The 24,392-nt window shown below is 33.5% G+C and overlaps 1 protein-coding gene across 1 annotated transcript in view; it reads right to left on the minus strand.

Annotated features, from left to right (window-relative positions):
* Positions 1 to 2,089: 2,089 nt before the first annotated feature.
* LOC129750139 (guanine nucleotide-binding protein subunit gamma-e) overlaps positions 2,090 to 24,392 on the minus strand; it is a 112,075-nt gene continuing 89,772 nt past the window's right edge. The window contains exon 3 of the mRNA XM_055745383.1: positions 2,090 to 3,177. Coding sequence (XP_055601358.1) covers positions 3,072 to 3,177 — 106 coding nt within the window. The 3' untranslated portion in view covers positions 2,090 to 3,071. The remainder of the gene's footprint in view (positions 3,178 to 24,392) is intronic.

The following is a 24,392-nucleotide window of genomic DNA, read 5'->3' on the forward strand; positions in this document are numbered from 1 at the left end:
CGATATTATATTTACGGTTTTTTCATTATTATCTCTTAAACTTTTAAAATTTGAGCACATATAGAAAATAGATCCCAAACTTAAACTCTGATTTTTTGTTACATAAAAATATTGAAAGCTGCACTATCATTTCGGATTTGAGTACGCATGTAGCGACTTTTTGAATTAACGATTAACAAACGCCAAAAACTTTGAATTTAAAATTCAAACTCTATTAAAAGTTTGAATAAAAATGAATCTAGTAAATATTAGCTATGTTATTTTCCGTCAAGTCGTGTAAAATGTTCTTTGAGAGTAATCTGTAAGGATTTTTTTTCGGGGATTTTCATCCGGTTGGATGATTCATCCCGTGAGCCCGTAAGAGGCATTTCAGATAAGACGTGGAAAACTTAAGGGGGAGAGGGGGTATGGAAATGTCCACGCTTGTTCTCGAAGAGGGGGGTAGGGGTTTGGATCATGTCCACGTGGACATGCTCATTTCCAAAATATTTTCTAAGTGAGAATAAATATTAAGATGTTTAAATCAAATTTTTAAAGTTGCAAAGCTTTTCATTTTAAGTTTCAACAATTAGTTGCTACTTGAAAGCAAGTTATAAATATGTATAATAATTTAAAAATTTAAAATTTTTAAAATTCTTATTCGATTATTTTTTCAAAATCAACCATTTCATTAACAAAATGGCAAAAAGTGATGTTTTCTAAATGTCAAATTAGATTTAGAAAAAAAAACAATTACAAATCTGTCCACGGACATCCGGGGAGTTTGTCAAATGTCCACGCTTGTCCACGGAGGGGGAGGAGGGGGTCAAAAATCGCATTTTTCTGTCCACGTGGTATCTGAATGGCCTCTAAGGATCTGGCTACCATTTTTATCTAGAAATATTGGAAAATGCATTATTGTTTTCATAAGAGTGTTATTTCCCTTGAAACTTTCTCCAAAATATGTTCAAAAACATTTACTTCTGTTTTAAACTTTTGTCAAATTCAACTAAACATAATAATGTTTAGTAATGTGTTCCAATTCCCTGTGATTCTCATCTCTTCTTTAATTTTCAGTAAGCAATTAACGAAGAGCTATTTTTAACAGCAAGGCTACCGATTTTTTTTCAGCACGTATCTGAGCTTGACAAATCCGGGCAACTTTTTATAAAAACCTGGCAAAATCCGATCATTTGACTTCAAAATTGACGACCAAAAACCCAGGCATAGGTTGTTGAAACCCAGAAATTACTAAAAAAATCCAGAAAAATACATTAAAAAAAATTTATAATCTGAACTCACCGACAGATTTTTAATCGTATTTTAGGCTTCCAAAAAACTTTTATGTTTATTTTTATACGACTAGCTCAAAAACAAAATCGTTTTGGAGGCATATAAATAAAAAAAAATTCAACACATTTTGTTTTTTTTGTTTGTTTTTTATTTTGATAGATTTGCCAAGTAAAGTGAATAAACCTGGGTAAAATCCGAGCATTTCGCAAAGAAATCCGGGAACCGGATCAGACCGGAAATTCCCAAAATTTTTATTAAATATCCGGGCAAACTCGGATAAAACCGGGCAATGTGGCAACCTTATTTTAAAGTATACGTAGCATTTAAAATGAGCAATCGTTAAATTTAAACGAATAAGCGACTTAATTAGAGCGGCTAAATTTTTAATTTGCTAAGTCGACGTCTGCTTGTTTCTAATAAATAACGTAAAGAAGACTACATACGGCCAAGTGTGCCTATACAATTTGTAAAATCATTTTAACGCTTATGACAGCCACATTTAAACATATTCCTAAATTGGTCTACATTTTGCAATAAAAAATTAAGCCGTCTGTTTCGTCAAACTTTTCATAGTCTTATCGATACTCCATCATAAAAAAAAGTACAGTCCTAGATTGGAAGAACAAATAGTCAAGCAACATTCCACCAACACACTCACACAAAAACACACACAAACCATTTACGAATGCCCCATAGCACAGCAGCAGAGGAAAAAGGGATGGAACAAACTTCGCACGCAAAAGGGTATTCAGTATGTTACAGAAATATATTGGAAACAAAAACGAGAAAAAACAACACAAGATAAATGAAACAAAGCTTTGTACAGGATTTATCCATGCATGAGATTGCAATTTGATTTTCATTTTCGCTTTAATCCGTTTTTTGTTGAAGCAATTTTGAATTCGCTTGTTACACGAAGTGTTTTTTTTTAAAGTATAATGTGTCTTAGTTTGAATAGCTTTTTTTTGTTTATTTTATTTCTTGATTTCGTTTGTTTTGAACATCTTTTCTCTGAACCACCGATGTTATGTTTTGTTTGTTTTTTTTTGTTTCTAATGTGTATGAATAAATTAATATCGCGTTTGAAGCCGAAATCAAATGACACTTATCGATAATCAGCTTGAGATTTCAATTCGACAATTTGTATGGCATTTATGCTACTATTTTTCCTTAGCACTTGAATCGAGATGGCTTTTTCAAACAACAACACTTATGGCAGGAAATCGAAATCAGCTATCAGATAAATATTTAAAAAATAAACCAAAAATCATAACATTTGCGAGTATAGAAAAACAACCATCAAAACTCAAACTCAACGAAAGTACAACGATAAAAAAGATATTCTATTTATGTTGAATATTGATACTATTGTTTGTTTGTTCTAAGAAGATAAAGAGTAATTGTAAAATATTACAGTGTTAGTATCGAAAAGGTTGTGTGGTACAATGTGATTATACTCTAAGAAACCGTGTGATACTCTAGTAAAAGTGAAGCAATCAAAAAGGAGGGCAATTTAGGGAATCTTTCAAAAACGTTTGCAATTGCTGAGTGGAATGTTTTCGATTGTTTTGAATTTTTGATTGTGGATTTCCATTTTTGTCCAGGATTTTTTTTCTCTAAATTTTTTTCAAACTAATTTGCTCATCTTCGTTTTTGATTGGTCTTTGGTTTGAGAAAAGATTTAAAATTACGATCATTCAAAAGTTGCAGATAGTTGTTGTTGTTGTTGTCTATGCTTAAGTTGATTTGTATTCAGGTATGAATGTTGAAAACTAGTAGAAGTAGAATATGTGATGTATTTACATGATGACGCATTTGCCCTTCTCTGCCCAGGGGTTGTTTTTCTTGTCGGGGGCGTGGATCAGTGGGTCATTCTTTTCGTTCTCTTCCACGTACTCTCGCATCCTAAAATTAGAAGACAGATGTTATTGAGGATCGGAAAGCTTTATAGTTCAATGTACGCATTTATGAAAATTTTAGTAAGCTAATTGAATGAAAAATTAAAGTTATTTTTTATTTATTTATTGATGTAAGTTTATATTTCAAAAGATTTGATTCAAGGAATGAAACATATTCAATATCGACCACCAATTAGGATGTGAGTGGTTCGAATACATTCGAAATACCACGAATACCTTAGAAGAGCCCCGTAGAACGATCGCAACTTAACCAAACTAACATGTCTTACCTCGAGGAGTTACTAGAGCCAACTCTACGAGATGAAATTTGACAAGTCGCGTCACGTTAAGATTAAACCCAGAAAATAAATTTGTCCACGACCTAGGGTTATTCTACCTACTTTGAACCCTTTACTTTGAATCCTTTAAAGTTCATGATCTTATCTGAAAGTTGCACTGAGAATTTTAATCCTAAGTTTCACCGGTATTCTTAGATTTACGTGTTAATACAGTTTTTCTAATTATTTCTGCTTGTTATTCTAATCATCGAAGTGTAGTTGATTTTTTCGCATCAATAAATCCAACTACAAACTGCTGATTGACCTGACGCCATCAATTATGATCATAATAGATTCAACTATAACTGGTATTATTGATTCAACTGTAAATATGATAGATCTTACTACAATTGTATTTTTGATTATAGACATTCAACTATAAATATAATAGATTCAACTACAAATTGCTGATTAACCTTACGTAATCAGCTATGATTATAATAGATTTAACTGTAATGGTATAATTCATTCAACTGTGGATATGTTAGATTCAACTTCAATTGTATGATTGAATTTTGGTTCTCAACTATAAATATAACAGATTCAACTATAAACTGCTGATTTACTCTATGCAATCAACTATAAAAATATAATTTATTCATCCATAAATATGATAGATTCAATTTCAGTTATTTGATTAAATTTTTGCATTCATCTATATATATATAAATTTCAACTACAATTTTATGAGTGATTTAATTTAAGCAATTTAAGTCATCAGTGTATTTCTTTCATCAACAATCGTTATGTTTGATTGCATTAACACCACTGTTTTTTTTATACTTGCTAAGTCTCACACATACACATCCACAATTTTTCTAGCCGCCGTTTTCGGCAGTGTGCTGTAGAGCAGTTTAAGCATTGTTTTTTTTTGTTCGTCGACGTTTTTTTCTCGAGTAGTTATCCGTCAGAGCCGTGGCCACCCGCAAGGCAATAAGCCTCGTCCTTGCAAAAAAAACCCTTATCAGTTTCAAATCCTTGCTTGCCGAATGTCCGTGAAAGTGTTTTGCGTGTGAATTTCAATCAGAGCTGCTGGTCATTGTTCCCCCGATGAAAAAATTTAAAACAAAAGAAAGCTGCCTTTCACCATTTTCCTCCATTCTTCCGGTGGAACACAATCCGAGAAGAGACGAACCATATAGAAAAAGAACCGAGGAAATAGCCCGATATACCGAAGGAGCGGAAGAAAAGGATTTAGCGCAAGGTATTTAAAATGCCGAGTGGCCAACTCTCGACACAAAAACCCAAAGAGGAACCAACCATGATGATAATAATATTAAATAAGGTATCAAATAAAAGTGTTGGCGAGTTGGACCATACTTGGTTTTAACCAGTCGTTTTCGACAACTCCAAAAGAAAGAAATAAAAGTGTTCAGGCAAAATCTCCTCCGATCTCCGATCCGATAACATAACAGGTATTTTAGATAATAAGAAATATTTTAAAATTTTGGAAAAACAAAATCATGGACAATTCCTCTCAAAAGATCTTATTCTATCTGAATTTTTTTTTGCATTTAAGATCCTTTAAAATAATCCGAAAACCACCTAGTTATTAATCATATTCTAAAAGAATTATTTAAAATAATTGTTTTGTACTGTGGAATAAATCATAGAATATAGATGAATCAATGATAAAAAAAATAGTTGAATCAATTATAAAATAAAATTTAATCATTTAAAATATAGTTGAATGTATCATATTTATTGTTGAATGCATCGTGATTAATCAGAGGAAAAAAGTTGAATCTATCATATTTATAGTTGAATGAAAAAAAAAACCAATCAGAAAAATAAAGTCGAATCTATCATATTTATGAATCTGAGAGAAAACATAATCAGAATAGTATAGTATAATATATTATGTTTATGGTTGAATGCCGGGTTCCATTTGTACAAAAATATTTGAGTATGCTATATTTATAGTAGAAAGTATAAAATCAATCCGACCTTTGAAGTTGAATATATTATTTTATTAGCATGCGATTGAAAATGCATCATATATTCTTTTGTATTTATGGTTGAATGTTTGATATTTATAGTTGGTCGAGAATCAATGATCAATAAAGATGGATATAAGTGGATTATTGTTGGAAATACTATACTTTTTCCTCCGTGAATGGACGACGAATCCTACGCCGAGGCAGACTTCAGACAGCTTCCTGGACCAAAGCATTATAAAGCAACCGGAAGAGGAAAGCTGGCAGATATTTTCAAGCATTTTAAACTATCAAAGTTCTAAATATCTCGTTTGGCAAGCTACACCCACAGAAGTGGTTGCAAAAACCAGTGCTTGATTGTCAAATCTTTGTGCCGAAAATGTGCTGAAAAGTGTACTCCCAGGCAAAATGATGCATGACCACTACATTCAAGTGAAACAAGTAAAACATGTTATGGGATTTTCATCCAATTAGATAGTTCATCCCACAAATAAATATATAAGAATCGAACTCACTGCAACATCTTATCTCGATTTACAAGTCCGATATCTTACCCTGTGCACCATCTGAGTCGGTTAGCAAACGAAAGTTTATTGTAATAGCCATTCTGCCAAAACCAGTTACCACAAAAAAATGCTCTGCATTGGCCGTCTGCCTTTAGCCGGCGTATTTTTTCTCCCTGCTTTGTCTTTAATGGGACAAGGATGAGAATGGAAGGGTAATGGGGTGGTAAAGGGAACTAGAAACTGTTTTCTTATGCTGACTGGTTTACATACACACGCACAGATCATCTTTGCTGGTTGTTTGTTAATGCCGGTCCGGCATAAAACCATATACCGATAATTTCACCTTCAAGGAGTTGAGTCATTATTGGAGTAGAGTCTGATTAGTGGGCGTATTTGTACTTATTGCTTGAAAAGAAACTTTTTCGTTGCAACCGGGATCGTCAACCATAATATTTACGTGAAAGATTGTTTTCCTGGATTTCTCGAAGAAACATGACTTGTCTGTGCTGTTTAGGCCGGATTTGGCTCCTTCCATTATGGTAAAAGGCCGTTAAGTGATGTGTCACTAACAACATTCAGGTTGTGCTCGATGATAAGAACCCTCCCAACACACCAAAAATTCGTCCAATCGAAAATTATTGGGCCATAGTTAAGCAGAATCATCTGCTTCTCACTGCTAACAGGTTTTTGTGTCTTCTCAAGGTTCTGCTTAACCCTTTAATACATGATTTTGTTTAAATGAGTATTGCAATTTTATTGAATCAGTATAATATTTAATATCATTTTCATTCAAATAACACAATTAAACAGGTTCAAAGCCATTATTCTGAATTTTATAATAGTTATGCTCCATCAATGTTGAAACGAATTTACAATGATTATTTTTTTCGAACATGGAGTCTTATGTGTAGGAAGATCCTTGTGGTTGAATGAGAATAAAAAACTTTACAAACCTGAAGAAATAACTGCCATTTTTAAAAAACGACTTTTTTCTAAAAAATAAATAATTTTGATTTTGAAGAGGAGTAGGCGATGCCTTTTGTCAATCGCACGTGTTTCTCTGTCCGTCCTCGAAAAATTTCAAAAAAAATGAAATATTATATCGTAAAATAGAATAGAATATGTAAAAAAGTGTTTTAAAGTGATGGCTGGAATGAAATGTATGAGTGTCTAACGAATGATCCATGAACCCCCGGCGAAATAAGTACAATTTAATAAAAACAGTTGCCAACCGGGTGGCTGCGTAAGTGCGTGATGAGTTAATTTTTGTTGCTTGGTAAAATTCAGGTTCTTGAGGAAACGCGCTTAATGTGAGGAGGAGTGTCCAGTAAAGTTGTTTAAATGAGAACAGACATTAAATCGGTCGAAAAAAACGGATTTAATGCGGTAAAAGCAGAATTTAGGAAAATGTGTCCGATTGGTCCTTGCTCGCAAACGGTTGTGTTTTTAGTCTAGAGGTGTGTCGCAGAAGTTAATTGATGGTTATTAAGAGATATCAGAACGGTGATAAGAAATTGATTAGACGCGGGAAGGTTCATCAAAGTTGGTTATAAAATTTGATTAGAGAGTGTTTTGAAAAGTGTCAGTTAAAACTAGGATTTGGGAAAGGCGACCGTTGCCGTGGTGTATTTGGGGTTTCATTTGTTCTAAGGAAAAGAAGCAAGAAGTCCGCTCGAGACGAACTCGTGAAAATCCATTCCTTGGTTGCTGAGATGCGTGTTGATTTTAAGAGTTCAACGTAAACTCGAGTTCTGCAACGAGTTCGTCAAATAAAATAACAATCATTGTAAACACATCCGAAGTGGTGCCAGGAAAAGATTGTGTAGGAAAGTGAGCTTGCCTTGAAATTGGCAGTTTGAAGAATCTAGAGGTTAACGACTGTAGCGGTGATGACGGACGTGTTTTTCTCATCAGCAAAATTCAAAACAGAGAAAAATTTCAAAAAATTACGTTTCAACAATAAGTTAATTGAATTGTACATCTAAATTTACCGGATTGGATTGGAATGAAATTGGGCCGGAATAGCTTTCCGGAAAAGCTAACTTCAAGATTATAGGGCAACAGTTAATCGCTTACAAGTGTTCTCAAGATGTATAAAAATAAACGCAGAAAAATTGTTTTTGAGGGTTTCAACCGATTTCTCGGGTGTCCGAATGTTTTCGCAGCATATGGGATCGAAGTTAAGTAGTTTTTGAATTATTTTATTGATTTTTCATTAGATTTATGTTAGTTATGCACTTATAAATCCCCCTCTAAACCCTCTATCGTAAGGGTCGGTGCAAATGGACGTGTTTTTTTTTTATTCTTTCACCTTAGAAAGGTTTTCGGTCAAAGATTATGATTTACTTATTTTATGAGAAATTGATAAAGGTACAATATAATCATATATCAGGTTCAAGATAAGGCCTGAATATCGATATAAGGTCTTAAGAAAGATCGATAAATAAAACCACTTTGCAAGATCCAAGTAATCCCAACAATCAATTTAGTAAATATGAACACACATTAGATTTATTTTATCAAAAAAAGATAAATTCTAGGAAACGATTTTAATGCGATTTTAATTAAACTTGAACACAATATAAAATAAAACGAAATATAATTCGATTGCTCCGAAATCTGTGTAAAAGAATGTAGCATAGCAAAAGTTTTAACCAAAAATACACCAATTAGTAAAAAAAATAACCAACTTTGTTGGTAGATTTGTTATCTTCAATTGCGAAATTAATATAAGGCAAAGAATTTAGTTGCACTTATGAGTTTCCAAAAACGATCTTATTCAAATCAAAAGGAACAAAAATTTAATATATTAATTATCTCCTTATAAATATTCTTTGAAGTTTGATAGAAGTTTGTTTACTCTGAAAGGTCGTTTTCGAAAATACATTAGTGTTTCAGGAATAAGAATTAGGAAATTAAGTTAGTTTGAAGAAAATTTTAACACATATTTACCTTACTATTAAACTTCTTATCCCCGCCTCAAAGATAGAAGTAGGAACTTCCTTAAGAAAAGTGTAGGAGCATAGGAGGTGTAGGAAAACTCGAATGGTGCATTCACCAAAATGGATCCTGATCTATCCTTTCCCCTATTAACAAAACCCTTTCCTTGGATATTTAAATATAGTTTCGCAGACGTATAGACAGTGTCTATAATTGGTGATATTGGCTTACCTTTGTTACTGAATTTTTCAAAATTTATTTTTGGAATATAAAGGAACAAAATGTTGTTAATTCATCCTGAAAAGTATCCAACTAACAATCCTTCCTTCATTCCTCATTGACTACTAGGACGTGGCCGGCGCCGTTATTGATCACTGTTAAAGGGAGAGCATGAAATTTGCGCATTGTGAATGAGCTGCTAGTCCCAAGCACCATTCTTTTGGCCCTTGCACAAAGCTGATGGACTCGATCAATCACGGAGTAGCAACCATTGGCGATGTGGAACTCGTTCTACTTAGCCACGCCAGCGATCATGGAATTTGAAGTGTGCAAGTTGAACAAAGTCTGATCAAATATGTTTTCTAAAGTTTAAATGAATGATCATATCTAAGCACTTCAAGCTCAATGGTTCAAGGTAGATATGAGTAGTCAACTAAGCTAAGCTAAAAATAAATAACTTTGATTTTGCAATTTTTTTTTCTGCACAATTTTTCGATATTTCAACACTATGCATTTTGGTGTTTAGGGAGGTTAAAAAAACTGATGGCAGGCATCAAATAAAAAAACACAATTTTTTGAACGAACAAATAATCGATTTACACACAAATTAGTTTGACCACTTTTTGATACGAACACCCTTCAAGGCCATATTCATTCATGTTTATTATATTTGAATGCATAATCTCGAAAAAAAGGAAAAATTCTGAATAATTTGTGTGTAACTCAAAACACAACCGTTCGCTCAATTTTTGTCCCTTTTGACTTTTCCTTTTCTTGTACGGTACCGTCTTGGAAGATGACTATATGGGTCATATAAATTTTGAAAGCATCGGTTCAAAATTGTTGATACTTACGGTTTCGGAACCTGCAGCAGAACCGCTCTTCCGGATCGGGCCGATCCATTAGCGGAACGTTATGGTTTCACCGCGACGACACCAAACCACATTGCTGCCGATTGCAGCAGAACCAAAACAATATATGTTTTGGTTCCTCTTGCTGTTTCCAATTCGCAATCGAGAACAATAGATCGATGATTGCTGATGACAGGTGATGTTGGTAAACACGGTACAAATGTTTACATCATCACACTGTTAGGCGGGAATACTCGTATTGGGTTTGTGGTGACACAACAGTGTTGCCAGATATTCTGGGTAAGAATATCAAAGTACTCATTAAGAAATGAGTACTTTCCCGGTTAGGGAATATAAGAAGTGGAAAGTGACAATTAGCTATCGCTAATTAATATAGTTGTATTCTACTGACCTCACAAACGAAACATGAATAAAGATAACTCTATTCCACCACTGAAACCAGCGTTTTCAACAAAAATTTTGAATAAAATTTTTAAATAAATAGCATGGCCGTAAGAACGATCGGGGTTTTGGGGGTTAAAAAACACCCCCTCGCCTTCATGAAGTTTCAGGAAATGTAAGTGGGGTTTTAAACTCTTCATTCAAAATTTTAGAAATCATCCTGAGTATTCAGATTCGAAGTTCTTGAACTTTATTCTTATGCATACTTCAAACTTAACAAAACTTCGAAATGGCGATATAACATCATTTGAAATTTACATAATTATATGTAAATTTGAATGTCGCATTAGAAAAACATAATATAAGTAAAGCACTTAGATTGAAACCAGAAACATTAGAATTTAAACTATGAATAAATAATTAAGGCTTTGAACGTATTGATATTCCAAAATTCAGATTTGGAATTTAAGTTCAAAATTCAGATTCAGAATTGTAATTTAAACTTCTAATTCAGATTCGATTGAAATGAGTTCCCAGATCAAAATAATCAATTTATCATGATGACTTTTTTGTCAAGGAAATAAAATTGCAAGAGATCGAGGACATAAGATTCTGATAATTATAATTAGTACAATTTCAAAATTTTAAATTTTTAGCCAAAGGTGGTTCGTTGTATAATCAAGATGAAATTGAAAATCATATAGTAGTGCAAGTGTTTATTTTACAAGTTTTGTCTTAAATATGAAAAATTTTGGTTTTTGTTAAAAAACCATCCATAGGAATAATTTTTTAATAAAAAAAAATTTGATGATAATGATAAAGAAACATGTATCTTATCTTTAACATATTGCAAGGATTCCATATGTATTTGGCGAATCATTTCACATTCAGAATATTTAAGTTTTTCAAGATCCAACTTTCAAACTAAAATCTGAAACTTTTAATTTTAATCAATTTCTTTTACTTTTGAAAATTGAAGCTTTTCTCGTTGATAAGTAAAATCTTTGAATTTGATCAAGAGATCGATTAATGCAGCATATTTGATTTGAACATATTTTTTTTTAGAAATAAGGCCGGATCAAATATAAAATTCTTTTTTTGCTATCCCTCTTTTGATTTTACCTAAAATCCCGAAGGGAGAAATAAATAAAGTTCAAGGTATTTTATTAAAAATTTTGATAATTTTTTATATACAAGTATGTATAATGCATGCAAGTTTGAAAGTTATTTTCTAATGTATTGAAATTTTTTTTTTTTTTATTATCCACCCTTTTGTGATGCTTCAACTTAAAAGGATTTCAAAATGTTTCCGGCCTTAAAGGCTTTCTTGAAAACCATACAGTATGTTCAAATAAAAATAAGCCAAATTAAATTGTCATATTGCCCGGTTTTAAAAGAACTTGCCCGGATATTAAATAAAATGAAATAGGGAAAGTTCCGGTCGGTTGCCCGAATTTCATTGGAAAAAATCAAGTTGACCCGGAATCATTCACATTTATGTTTTGGGCAAAATCAAACGAGAAATTCAAATTGCATTATTATAATTTTAAATGTTTTTCTATGAATAATTAAATTTTCTCAGCTTAATATAATAATGATAGTGAAAATAATGATTAAATTGATTTCTTCTTAATTTTTGTTGAATAGTTCCTGGATTTTTATCAAATTTGCCCGGATATTGGCTGGATTTGCTATTGAATTTTAATGTCATAGAAAAAATACGTCACCAGTTGAATAACACAAGTTATTGGAAACACTATCAAAATTAATTGTTTTTGATCCACACGGCGTGGTAGGTATTTGCTGAACTGGATTTTAAGTTGGATTCTTGAAGATTCACATGGTCCGAATTGAAGTTGAATTCATAAGAAAACGAAGAAATAACGCCAAACCATGTCCACAGGCATGTTTTTGGTAGCCGTTTTGAACTTTCATATAAAACGTCATTTTGAACTTCCCAACAAACGGCCGCTTACAAAACGTAACAAAAATTATGATTATTTTTTATCATACATTTCAAAATAATAAGAAGGGTTGGGAGAGGTCGTCATTTACATAGATCTTAATAAAGTTTTTTTCAAACAAGGAAGCTTTATGATTCTATTCTTTGATTTATATTTTGCACTCGAGAAGTTTCTATATATACAGAAGTCATTTCATGTTTAAAAAAATATAACGTAATGTGAGTTTGTGCACGTTATTTCATGCACCAATCTTGGGCTTTGTTTTGAGTTAAATAGAAATTGATTAAACATCCTTTTTCAACCGACTGCTACCCTGCCTCTGGAAAAAGCTCACAACAGCCCTCATCGGAGGATACATTGGATGCAAGTGTTGGATATATCTTATCCGTATATTTTCTTCGACCTTCATCTTCTCGATTCTCAAATTTCTTGTTTATTTTGATCATCCTAACATGCCCGTCTATTTACTCGGATGGAAAATTCATGACCGGTAGCCGGCAGCGAAAAAAGGGTTCAAACTGTACCCCAATGGGTGGCGGTTCTCTTCTTCCGAACCTTTTTCTTTTTGCAACTGTTGTTTTCCTTAATTCAAAGAAAATTTCACTAGGCTTAACCGAATCACGGAAAACAAACAAGCGAGTTGAGCAAAAAAAAAACGGACCGCCCTAAATCCTTAAAGGTGCCGCCGCCAAATTCAATGGGCAAACGATCGTGAAATTGATTGAAGCACCATTTTCTTGCTTTCTTTGTCTCGTTTGTAGTTCAGCAACTCCTTTTGTAGAATTCGAAATAGATTAGGTATTACCTACGGTATATGTTCCTGCTTTTTCCTCGTAACCTTTTCGTTTTCGATTGATGAGTAAAACCGTTGGATTGCCTGGTTTCTCGCGAAATACTCAAAAAAAGGCTTGATTCCGGGTGCCATTTTGGGGATTGCTCTTGTTTGAAGTGATTTTTTTATCAAATGGTGATATTTTCGTAAGGGTTAAGTTCCTTTTGTGAACAGATTGTGCTATCTGGAATGTCAAACACATTTTTGGAAACAGGAAGCAAAGTTGTACCGCACTTATAAAATTTATTTCTTGTTTCAACTCAATATTGAAAAATTACACGCAGAGCTCATATTACCCACTCTTCATTGGAACCCAAAAGATATCATTGATATTTAATATATATAATATAATAAGATATAATAATTCTTTTGAACCAAAGCAATCGAAAGATTCCCTTTAATTTAACCACGGTATAAGAAAAGTTTAGATACCGGTATTTCGATAGCAACTTACTATCTTCTACAGTGAGCGTTTTCACTGTTGCAAACACAGTAAAAGAGTCTTCCTACATGATTTAGCCCAGCAAACAGCTTCCCGAGACCCGGTTGTGTGTGTGTATGGGCGACCTGTTGGCGTCTGCCGGCCCAGGAACATGCCAGGGCTTATCCGATATCGAATTACATGTCCAGGGATGCAACATAGCGTGCACAGAACAGACGAACCGAAACACACCCACTTCTATTCAGCCCAGCCAGTCATGAGTCAGTCCGTCCGTCACAAACAGCAAACACGTGACTATGGTTTGTTTGCTAATAAGAAGGTAGCAGCAGCTCGAGGAATCCGCTGTCCGGAGTGCGTGGGCGAAAAAATGACACATGTCTTCGCTTGGTTTTTAGCGTGGAAATGTGTCACTTTTGGGTCCATGTGCACCAGACCAGAGATCCACACCAAGCACACACATTTCATTTTCAGGATGACGAAGTCCCCCCTTGTTAGGACATGTACCCAGTGGCTAAGGTACAGGATAGGATGATTCTCTTCAAAGGGAACCAGAACACCCCCACCAAGACCAAGAGCTCCGGCAGAAACCGAAACGAACCGCAAACGTTACACAACAAGCACAATGTACAAGAATTACGGTTTCAATATAACTTGATTAGTTAGAAGCATCCCTCCATACTTCCTGGCTCGCAGCCTTGCTTGGAGCTTGGAGGTTTTCGCATACACGAGCTGCTTTTCCCTTCGTTTTGCCTTGGCCTGTCCCCGGGTTCTAATGTCTGCTTTTCCTTTGGGATGCTTCAGAAAGCATGTGTTGGTTCAGTCTTGCCTCGGGGTTTCACTTTCTTCGTTTTCGCTTTGGGAGAATAGAAATTTCCTTTTAATACCACCACAAAGGGGGGTTGGTGATGGTTTAAATTAGCGAAGTGGTTCAGATTTATATTCATATTCAATTCTGCTTACTCAAAAAGGATAATGTTCAAATAATTGCAGGATCATATTAGACAATCGTCAACTGGGTAAACACAAAAGGCTAAATACAATAACATCATGTTGAGTATAAAAAAAATTGATCAAGGAAAAAGTTGTACTTATGATTATAAATTATGAATGGTGAAAGCGATTGGAATCTTTCAACAGTGGACCGCCCAAACACAACCGGATATGCAGAGTAAACTCGACGACCTCACCGAAAGCTCCAAGGCAGCAGGTCTCAAAGTCATTGTCGGAAAGACCATGTCGATAGGGATCAACACAGCAAATCCCTCCAGTTTCATGGTAGTTGAGCAACAAGTTGAAAAAGTGGAGTGCTTCCAGTATCTTGGTAGCCAGATAACGCCTGATGGTGGTACCAGGAAAGACATCGAAACCCGGATCAGAACTGAATCAAAGCAATCGAAAGATTCCTTTTAATGCTTTGATTCAGTTCAATCATTCATCCAAGTAGGCTCACAACACAACAGACCGGATCAGAAAAGCCCGATTTGCATTTGCGAGTCTCCGAAACATCTGGCGCTCATGTCAGATATCTCTACGAACGAAAATTTGAATCTTTAACTCAAACGTCAAATCTATATTGTTGTACGGGTGTGAAACTTGGTGCACATATGCGGTGACCACGCGAAAACTGCAAGTATTTGTGAATCGCTGCCTGCGGAACATCATCCGCGCTCGGTGGCCTGGCAACTGGATCTCAAATGAGGAACTACATCGTCAATCAAAGGGCGCTTGAAATCGAGATTCGGGAACTTAAGTGGAGATGGATTGGGTACACGCTGCGAAGATATGAGAACGAGATTTGCAGAGTGGCACTTGAATGGAATCCAGAAGGACATCAAAGAAGCGGCAGACCCAGAAACTCGTGGCTGCGAAGCCTAGCCGCCGAAATACGAACTGTCGACGAGAGTCTTAACTGGGACCGAGTGAAGACGCTGGCTGGAGATTTCATAAGATGATCATACAGGTTCTTAATGCGTTTGGCAAGTTGTATCTCAAGGTACGATGAGTGATCACGTTTCCCGAGTTTGTTCCTCTGAGCCGTATGTCGTTTGAGTAGCCTGTACTCACAACTCCAAACCCCTACAAGCTTACTCACGGTACTCCTTTTACGCTACCTTTTGTTGGGTCCCGAGAAATACGTTATACTTTTCTGACTCGAATAACAAGCTACTCCACTCCAATAATAAACACTCGTTTAACAACGAAGCCTATTGAAAAAAGGTCACATTTTATCCCCTTGTAAACAGCACAACTCAGATATTCCACGACGGTTATGTTTCCTACTACGAACTAGGTTTACCCGTGAGATCTTCGACGCAAGAGATACTGCAGCGTTGATCACATGATCACGTGGTGGCCAAGGTTGCCGAAATCACAGAAAAATCTGTATTATCACAGAACTATGAGTAAAATTAACCTCACAGAATTTTTTAAAATTTCACAAAATTCACGGATTTTCTTAATTTTGTACAGATCTCCAAAATTAAATTTTTTTTATGTCATTCTCGGCTTCCTTTTTCTGACTCTAATTCATGAACATATGAAAACAAGGTAATGTAAATTGATTTTTTTTCTATTAAAACTGTAAGTAGTTTCCAATTCAATACCGCTAAAAGTGTTATTTGTTTTTACACTGAGTAAAAAAGGATGATGCTATGCCCTCCGGACAAACTCCTGAGTAGTCCAGATAAAAGTTATGGTAGCCGAGCCAGAGACTTGAGGATGGCAGTTTCTAAAACACTCAAAGCTAAGTGGACTATTTACTTTAGATATATATTTTATATTTGCTAAAATTTATTACAATTCATAAATGTCTGCTAAAGAGCTCGTAACCTCAACGTTCGGCAGCGGAGCTTGAAATATTTTCAGAAAAAATTCAGCTCATCAAATTCAGTAAAAGCTTACGTAGTTCGACATGTCCTACAATGCGCTCACTTGAAAAATCTCTTTTGAAAAATAGATAAAAATAAATCCCTGTGTAAGCATTTTCCTTCTACTGAGCTTATGTAAACGATTGATTAGGTACGAAACTACAGAAGAGATTTTTTTTTTTCGTGAATAGTCGTATCGTGCTTAAAAAAACTTTAACAAATAATAAGAGCATTGAGTATTCCATTGTCAAAAAAAAAAATCTAATTAAAATTATTATCGATTGGTACAAAACCTTTCAAAAATATATTCACTGTGAAAGAATTCATTCTTAAATAATTGTTTCCACTTTGCATTTTATTGGCTAGGGCCATCCAGAATATTAAAAATTATGTTTTTTATAAACTTAACTTAAATGATTTTTTTTTGTTTTGACGAGATTTAATGTATAAATTGAAACTGAAATAAAAGCTGCCTGGTTTAAGATAAAAAAAATTAAAAACTAAAAGTTGGAAATCTAGACTGAACTGCAAATTTGAGAGTTTATACAGGAATCAGATATACAGAAAGTTAAAAGAAATGTTCAAAGAGAGAGCATCAGTTTTGTGCAATGAAAATGAGCTGCTATTCCCATCATTCTTTTAACCTTTGCAAAAAATTGATGGCCTCGGTCAATTACGGAGTAGCAACCATTGGCAATGTGGAATTAGTTCTACTGAGTCACACCAGCGATCATCACAGAATTCGAGAATTTTTTTTGTCAAAACACAAATTTTTTTTTGGCAACCTTGGCGGTGGCGTCGTATCCTAACCTCTGCATCACTTTATTAGACCCACAAATCAGACTCTACTCCAATATTGAAATTCCTTGGATGTGGAATTATCGGTATAAGATTCCATGCCGGACCAGCACTGACAAGCTTCCTAATAACTGGCATTGTCGCAATCGCTTTGCAAATGTCTGAAAGAAACAAAATAAAACATATCCCATATCCTATCACAAGACAAAGCAGAGTGGAAACAATCAGTCAGCAAGGAAATTATCGAATGATGTACCGAGCGTTGTATGTGTACATATACTTTCACCGGCCAAACAGCAGACGGCAAATGCAGTGCATTTTTTGGTTATTTGCAGTGGCAGAAAGATTATGATAAAAGTTCTTCGTTTGCTGACCGACTCAGATGGTGCACTGGCTAAGATATCTGACTGGCAAGCTGAGATGTTGCAGTGAGTTCGATTCCCACTAAATTTTTTTTGGGATGAATTATCCAATAGGATGAAAATCCCATTAAATGTTTTTCTTGTTTCCCTTAAAGGTAGTGGTCATGCTGTCATGCATAATTTTGCTTAGGAACTCGAGTCTTTATGCCAGTAGTGCTTTTCCAATCAAATCTTTTTTGATACAGTACACTTTTCAGCGCAATTCCGGCACAGAGATTTGTTAAATAGGCATTGGATTTTTGCTACCCGTTCTAGGGCTACAGGAAGCCACCACCGAGCCCAGACGGAAAGTGGATCTCAAAAGTGTTTCCTAAATGTCCCTCTTCCCTCTCCCATTTTTGAAATGTATGCTAACAGTCATACACGGTCAGCGTTACAACCATTACAAATTCCCGCAAATGCACGAATTTCTATAGAAACTTAAAACCCTTTCTAGTAGATGTGCTATTAAATTTTCAAAACTTTTCAAGTGTTTATTCAGCAAAAAAGTTTATTTATTGCTTAAAGGATCAAGATTGAAAAAAAGTTGATCCACCAAACTCAAGCAATTTCTTGGACCGAAATAGCTTTTGTTGAGTTACTTTCAGTGTTGACTTATTGTTGAATATTCTGACCATTTATGTACTATATATTTGAGCTAGTTAATTAAATTGTCACTAATTTCCTTCATATGCCTCAATTTACATGAGCAAATAGTAATAAATTTTGTATTGCTTCAAATTCTGAGCTTCAAAATTCTTCATTTTGTATGGAATGACAAATTGGAAAAACTCCAATTGGGGGTTTGTATTGATATAATATTGAAATACTAGAAATATTCTTTTTGGTGACGTCATACATTTATTGCCTTCACCGTGCAGTTTCTTTTTTATTCGCTCAGATTGAAAAAAAAACACAAAAAAAGTTGTAGTCAAATACTCCATTGGAGTGATCAGTTTTTCACTGGGCACTCAAGAAACGTATGACTTTAATTGCGGCAGTCTTACTTTCTAATCTTCCTTAATAACATAGTTACCAATATTTCACAAAACAAATTCATTCGTAATATACAAAAGGTGTTGATACTGCATAAAGTCCATTTTTAATGCATTTTGGGAAACGAAAGATTCCTCATTAGGATATTTTTTCGTACTTCAAAGTATTTTCAAAGTCGAAGGAAAATCATCAATTTAGAATCAGGACAAAATATTCTATTAAAACTTTACTTTGGGAATTTAAAGCTGTTACGTATCTAATATTCAAGTATAAATAAGCATTTCGAATTCAGTATTTTTTCTGTTGTTAACAGTTGGCCATTGCTTTTAAACTTTACAACGTCATATCAGATGTCTAAGCCTAAACTCATTCCAAAATCTAATGCAGTACTATTTTCCCTTGCATTCACAAGGAATTCATGATTAGATTGCAAAATAAGCATTGAGGTTCTGAATCACAGTTAAAATTCTCTTGCACGAATTTATTTCACCCTCAATTTTCCATCATTCAAATACAAAATTAACCTATACTGCCATGTTACGCCAAAGTGACACATACACTATTTTTGTTTTTAGCGAATAAAAGCGATTTTCTCTTTTTTCTCTTTATTCGTTAATCCCTGGGGGAGGAAGACTGAAATTCGCTGTATCGTTTTCTGTATCGTTTTTTTACTGTTCGGCAAAAAACCAGCATTTGTTGAAAAGATTTGTAATCGTTTAAATTTTAACTTTAGATGATCAGTTTTGTGTAGCGAGTCATGTAACTCAGTTGTTTAGGTGTTACATTTAAGTCTTCTGAGTTAATTGCTGCAGATTCAAAAGAAAAAGATTATCCAATACCAGTATGTCAACTTTGTCGTAAATATAAACTTTGAAGTATATAAACATGCTTTTCGGTCCATGGGAATCACCCAAAATCTAAATCTGTTATTAAAGCAATTTTTAAAAACAACCATTGATCAAACAATTTTTAATTATCTGCTTCAAAAACTTCAACGAAATTTGAGCGACTTAATACGCCTGATCATGCAAAAAATTGCCAGAGTGAAACGAAACCTTATTAAATAAATGTTCAATGCAAAACAAGTGCTTTTCAGCATCAAAAAAGTTTAATTGAAAATCTTTCAATAAGAAAGTAAAATTTTGAACCTACGCACTGGTCGGTAGATTGATGAGAGGAATTTGACGTTTGAAAGATTTTTTTATTTTTTTATTCAGTCTTCCTCCCCCACACGCTCATTTTAATTTAACCATTTTTTATTGAAAAATAACCATTTTCTGGTGTTTCCTGTAAAACTGCCAATATAGTTATTTTTCAACAATATTTTATGGTACCATTTAAACCATATTTCTAGTTTTCGGGTATTAACCAAAAAAAGGATGAAAATTTAACCTCAATTAAAAAAAAAACGGAAAAATATTGTACATTTCCGCAATCATGGGGTCGTTCTTCTTGCTGCATTTTTCCGATTTTTTTTTATTTATTAGTAATTTGCAGTACAATTTTTCAACAGTCTCCGGATTCAACGTGAAGACTTAACTGCTGCAACCATTAACGCATAAGGTAAGTTTTATTCATTAACATTCATCCTATTTAAAGACATTGAACTTTAAAAATCAAAACTCTGCAGGAACCGCATTTTCTTCGGAATTTATCGTCTCGTCCTTCGTCGTCAAGGATAAGTTGTTTGATGCTCCTTTTTTAAGGCGGAACGCCGAAAAGCTACGAAAAAATCCAAAAAACGCTCATCCGGATGGAACAGCGACCAAACGTAAGGTTAGTATCGCTCGATTTTGAAAACCTCCAACTTGCCATTGAAACTACATGTTATTTTCAGTTTGACAAAACCAAACCGGCCTAGGAAGAATCTTCCGGAAAGGCTGCTCGCCGGGAGCTGGAAAAATCTTAAAAATAAAACGACAGCGATGAGGAAGAGGGGCAAACCTTTGAGGCCGCTGGAAGAAATTTCAACTTCGATGATGAGAACGATTCGGGATTGGCCGGAACGGCCCAGATCAAGGCGCTTCGGCTAAGAAGTATTTGAGGGAGGTAGAGGAATACACTGTTCGATTGGCTGGTTACATCCGCCAGTAAAATCAATCAAAAATGAAAAAAAACGCCATTCCTAAAAGTTCAGAGCAGAACCGGAAAACAAAGTTTTGCTTTACTGGAAAGCCAATCGGGACCAGAGAAACCAGAGTGTTGAACAAACAAGAAATACAATATTAAAAAAATGAAACATTGTTTTTTTTTCTAAGTTTTTATCTACAATTTTGAAAATTTCCACATTTGCTATTCTGCTTTCCGAATTACGATTCAAAAATAACCATTTTTCTACCTCTAGGTTGCTGTCTCTTACGATTGAAAAATAACCATATTTGAACTTCTCCCCTAGAAGTCATTTTATGGCTTCTCATGGAGAACTCATAAAATGACATTTCCCGGGAAAAGGTCAAAAATGGTTATTTTTGAATCGTAAATGGTTTAATAGTTTCTAGCGTGCAGGTTAATCCGGGTCTTTTCATAAAATGTGATCTGTAGAATTTATCCAAAGATAGACGACAAACGCAGCGTTTTGAAACACAATTCTTCATTTTGCGTAAAATTCGTACAATTGCTTCAAATAGATATGCGTCAGTTCGACGTATAAACGTTTGTTTCGACTCGACGATTCTTCATTGGAGTGACGTTTTCCACAGTCTTTACGGGCAACTGGAACAAATTTCGTTCCTCAGTTAAAATGGCCAGTGCGTTGGATCTTCCTTAATTGTATTCGAGTGAGGAAGAAATATAGGGTGATAAAAATAGGGTGTCCAGCGACCAAAACTGGCCGAAACAAACAAGGTGAAATTCGTCAGAGGATCGATTTCGTTTCATTATAAATCTTGTTTTAAAAGAGATTGGAAGCGATTTTCATTATTCCCAGTGAAACAACTCAAGAAAGTATCGCGCCCGGACTTTTACCTTAAATCTTTGCTTTACTTTAGAAATGAAAACAGAGGAATAGAGGTTGAAAAATAAAACGATTTGGAAGATACTTTGTCTACTTATGCCAAATTAAAGATTTTTGGAAAAAGCTCGGTAAAAATTTTTTTTCAGGGTTATTGTTTTATTATGTTTTTCTTACTAAATAAATATTTGAATTTAAAAAAAACTTCTCATTTTTTAAACTGGACCTGTTCTCGTTTATAAAATTTGAATAGACAGCTTTAAAAATAAATAATACCTACTATTGATTTCACCATTCTCGCTTTCACGCTTCTCTATTTTACTTTAAACAGAGCATGTTCTCATGTCATGTTAAAGAAATTATTTATTTCCAAATCTGTCGCTTGAAAATTATACGGGTTATTGAAATTGTTCTGTGTCACGTTCAAAAACACATGAATATGCGTCACTTCGGCGTATAAATCGCACTTTTGACGATTCGTTTTTCTCGATTTTCTTAAAAAGTGTATGATATTTTCTAGATTTGTTGAAAGCATTTAAAAGATGAAAGGAAAACGCACAAAATAGTCAAAAAAACAAAATCGTAAAAATGGATGTGCGTCACTTCGTCATATCACGGCAGTATAGTTATTATGAAATTTAGAAATAAAAATTTAAATTTTAGATCTAATTTAATTTAATTATGTTTGAAATATATCACATCAAGCATTCATATTATGAAAAAAATGCAAGCACTGCCAAACAGAAATAGGATTTGAAATATTAAGAGTTCAAATTTTAATAGTAAGAATTTAAATTTTAGAAACTTTTCAAAATTTCTAAATTCAGGGTAATGCGTAAACACAAGAGATTCCAACAGCAATAAACCAAATGGAGAGATAGTATGTTTGTAACTTTTGCGTTCCTTATGATTTTTTTGTAGTTGAAAAGAAATAAAAATATTTAAAAAGCCGTACCAATATGGATTTGGTGTTTTGCGATAGAGATTTAAACACTGATTAGAATTCATCTTCAGAACTCAAAATCTGGATTCACAATTATAACATAAGGAAACCAAATTCACGTTTTCCGAGGTGCAAAGAATTTGAAAAACTGAATGCAAATTTGTATTTTTTCTATCAGCCCTCGTTTCCGGTATAACTTTTGAAAATAATTAGGTAAAAGTTCATCGAAAAAATTTTGTGCATTTTTGAGCAAAATTGTTAAATATGAAAAAGATTAAAAAAAGGTTTTAACTTAATTGGCATTAACAATTTTCCTGAAGAATGTAAATAATTTACCATGACTTCTGGGTGACAACATTTTAGAAGTAAGTATGTTTCCTTGTTTTGAAAATTACGGGAATTTTGAGAGGAATTTAAATCAAAATCAAATATCAAAATTCAGAATCAAATACTTAACGAAAAAAAATCAGCCTTTTGTGATTTACCAATAGTTATTATGTTATGTATTCAATTTTTAGAAAAATAATGTTAAACTTATGTTTCAAATCGTTGTATCTTCAGAACAATATTACCTAAACAAAATCTTTATCTTTTTTTCATGGAACTAAGCACTTTGTGTCATTCTTCCTTAAAATCTGCATCGTTGAATGAATAAAGAATAATGAATAGTTTCAAAATAATGTTTTTTGGTTCATGTAGTTACTTCATCAGTTATCATTGATCGATTTAACTCTAAACAACTGATTATTTTTAAATTACTAAACACCACAAATTTAGAATTGATAGACAAAATCTGACAAAATATCGAGTTTAGGACGCAAAAATCTTCCAAAATCAGTTTGCCTATGTTTATTTTTTTTTCTTAAGAATAAAAACTATCTCGTTACCAATCGATTATTTTTGCGGCATCAAGGCAATCCATCAAGCTAAACATTCGGAAGCTCTTTTAGTGATTTTTGACTAACACTGCTAAATTTCAAAATCTACACCAATTATATCGCCAAAACTGCTTCTTGTTCATCCACACTATAATATTTAAATTTTCAGTTAAAATCCAGTTTAAAGTTTGATAATCTGCATTTTGGCTATTTGAATTACTATTGACTAAAACTCTTCACCAAAGAATAGTTTTAACTATCAAAATTAACCAATCATTTCATGTTTTTTTATAAAAGTTCAAAATCATTTAAAAAATAATTATGTGTACCAACATGAGAAAAAAACGATTTTTCAGTTTATTTATAATTTTTTTGTTGCAATTTCGTTACTATTTCATCCGTTTCAGTACAATTGAAATTGAAATATTTGTATGAAGAAGTGAAATTTAACAGCAAATCAATTGAGATTAAGTTCCAGAAGCTTCATACTTCAGATACTGGTTTTAATAATTATATTTTCAACTAAATTTAGATTTAGAGTGTTGATTTTTTATTTGAATTTTCAAAAATTGATAATAATAATACGAAATTTCCAAATCACGATGTAGTAAAATACTCCTATGAAGAATTTAATCACCTTTAATCAATTTGAAATTCGAAGCAATAATTGACTAACACTTATGTATCTCAAAAATATCCTTTTTAAAACGTTAAGTTGCAAAATCAGAAACATAAAAATTTTGTTTTGAGCCTAGCTGAAAAAAATGTAAATAACTTGAAAAATTTTATTCTACACTTTCAACACTTAACAACCAAATGACATTGATATCAAGAAATTCTTTAAAGAGCTTTTCAAATGACAATTATTAACTACCAAATATAAACTTTACGACAATTTTCTTTTCATCAACATTTTTTCGCAATTGTTGAGAAAACTTGTTAACAGTTTTCATTTTTA

Source organism: Uranotaenia lowii, chromosome 2 (genome assembly GCF_029784155.1).
Source record: "Uranotaenia lowii strain MFRU-FL chromosome 2, ASM2978415v1, whole genome shotgun sequence".
In the NCBI taxonomy this organism is placed as follows: domain Eukaryota; kingdom Metazoa; phylum Arthropoda; class Insecta; order Diptera; family Culicidae; genus Uranotaenia; species Uranotaenia lowii.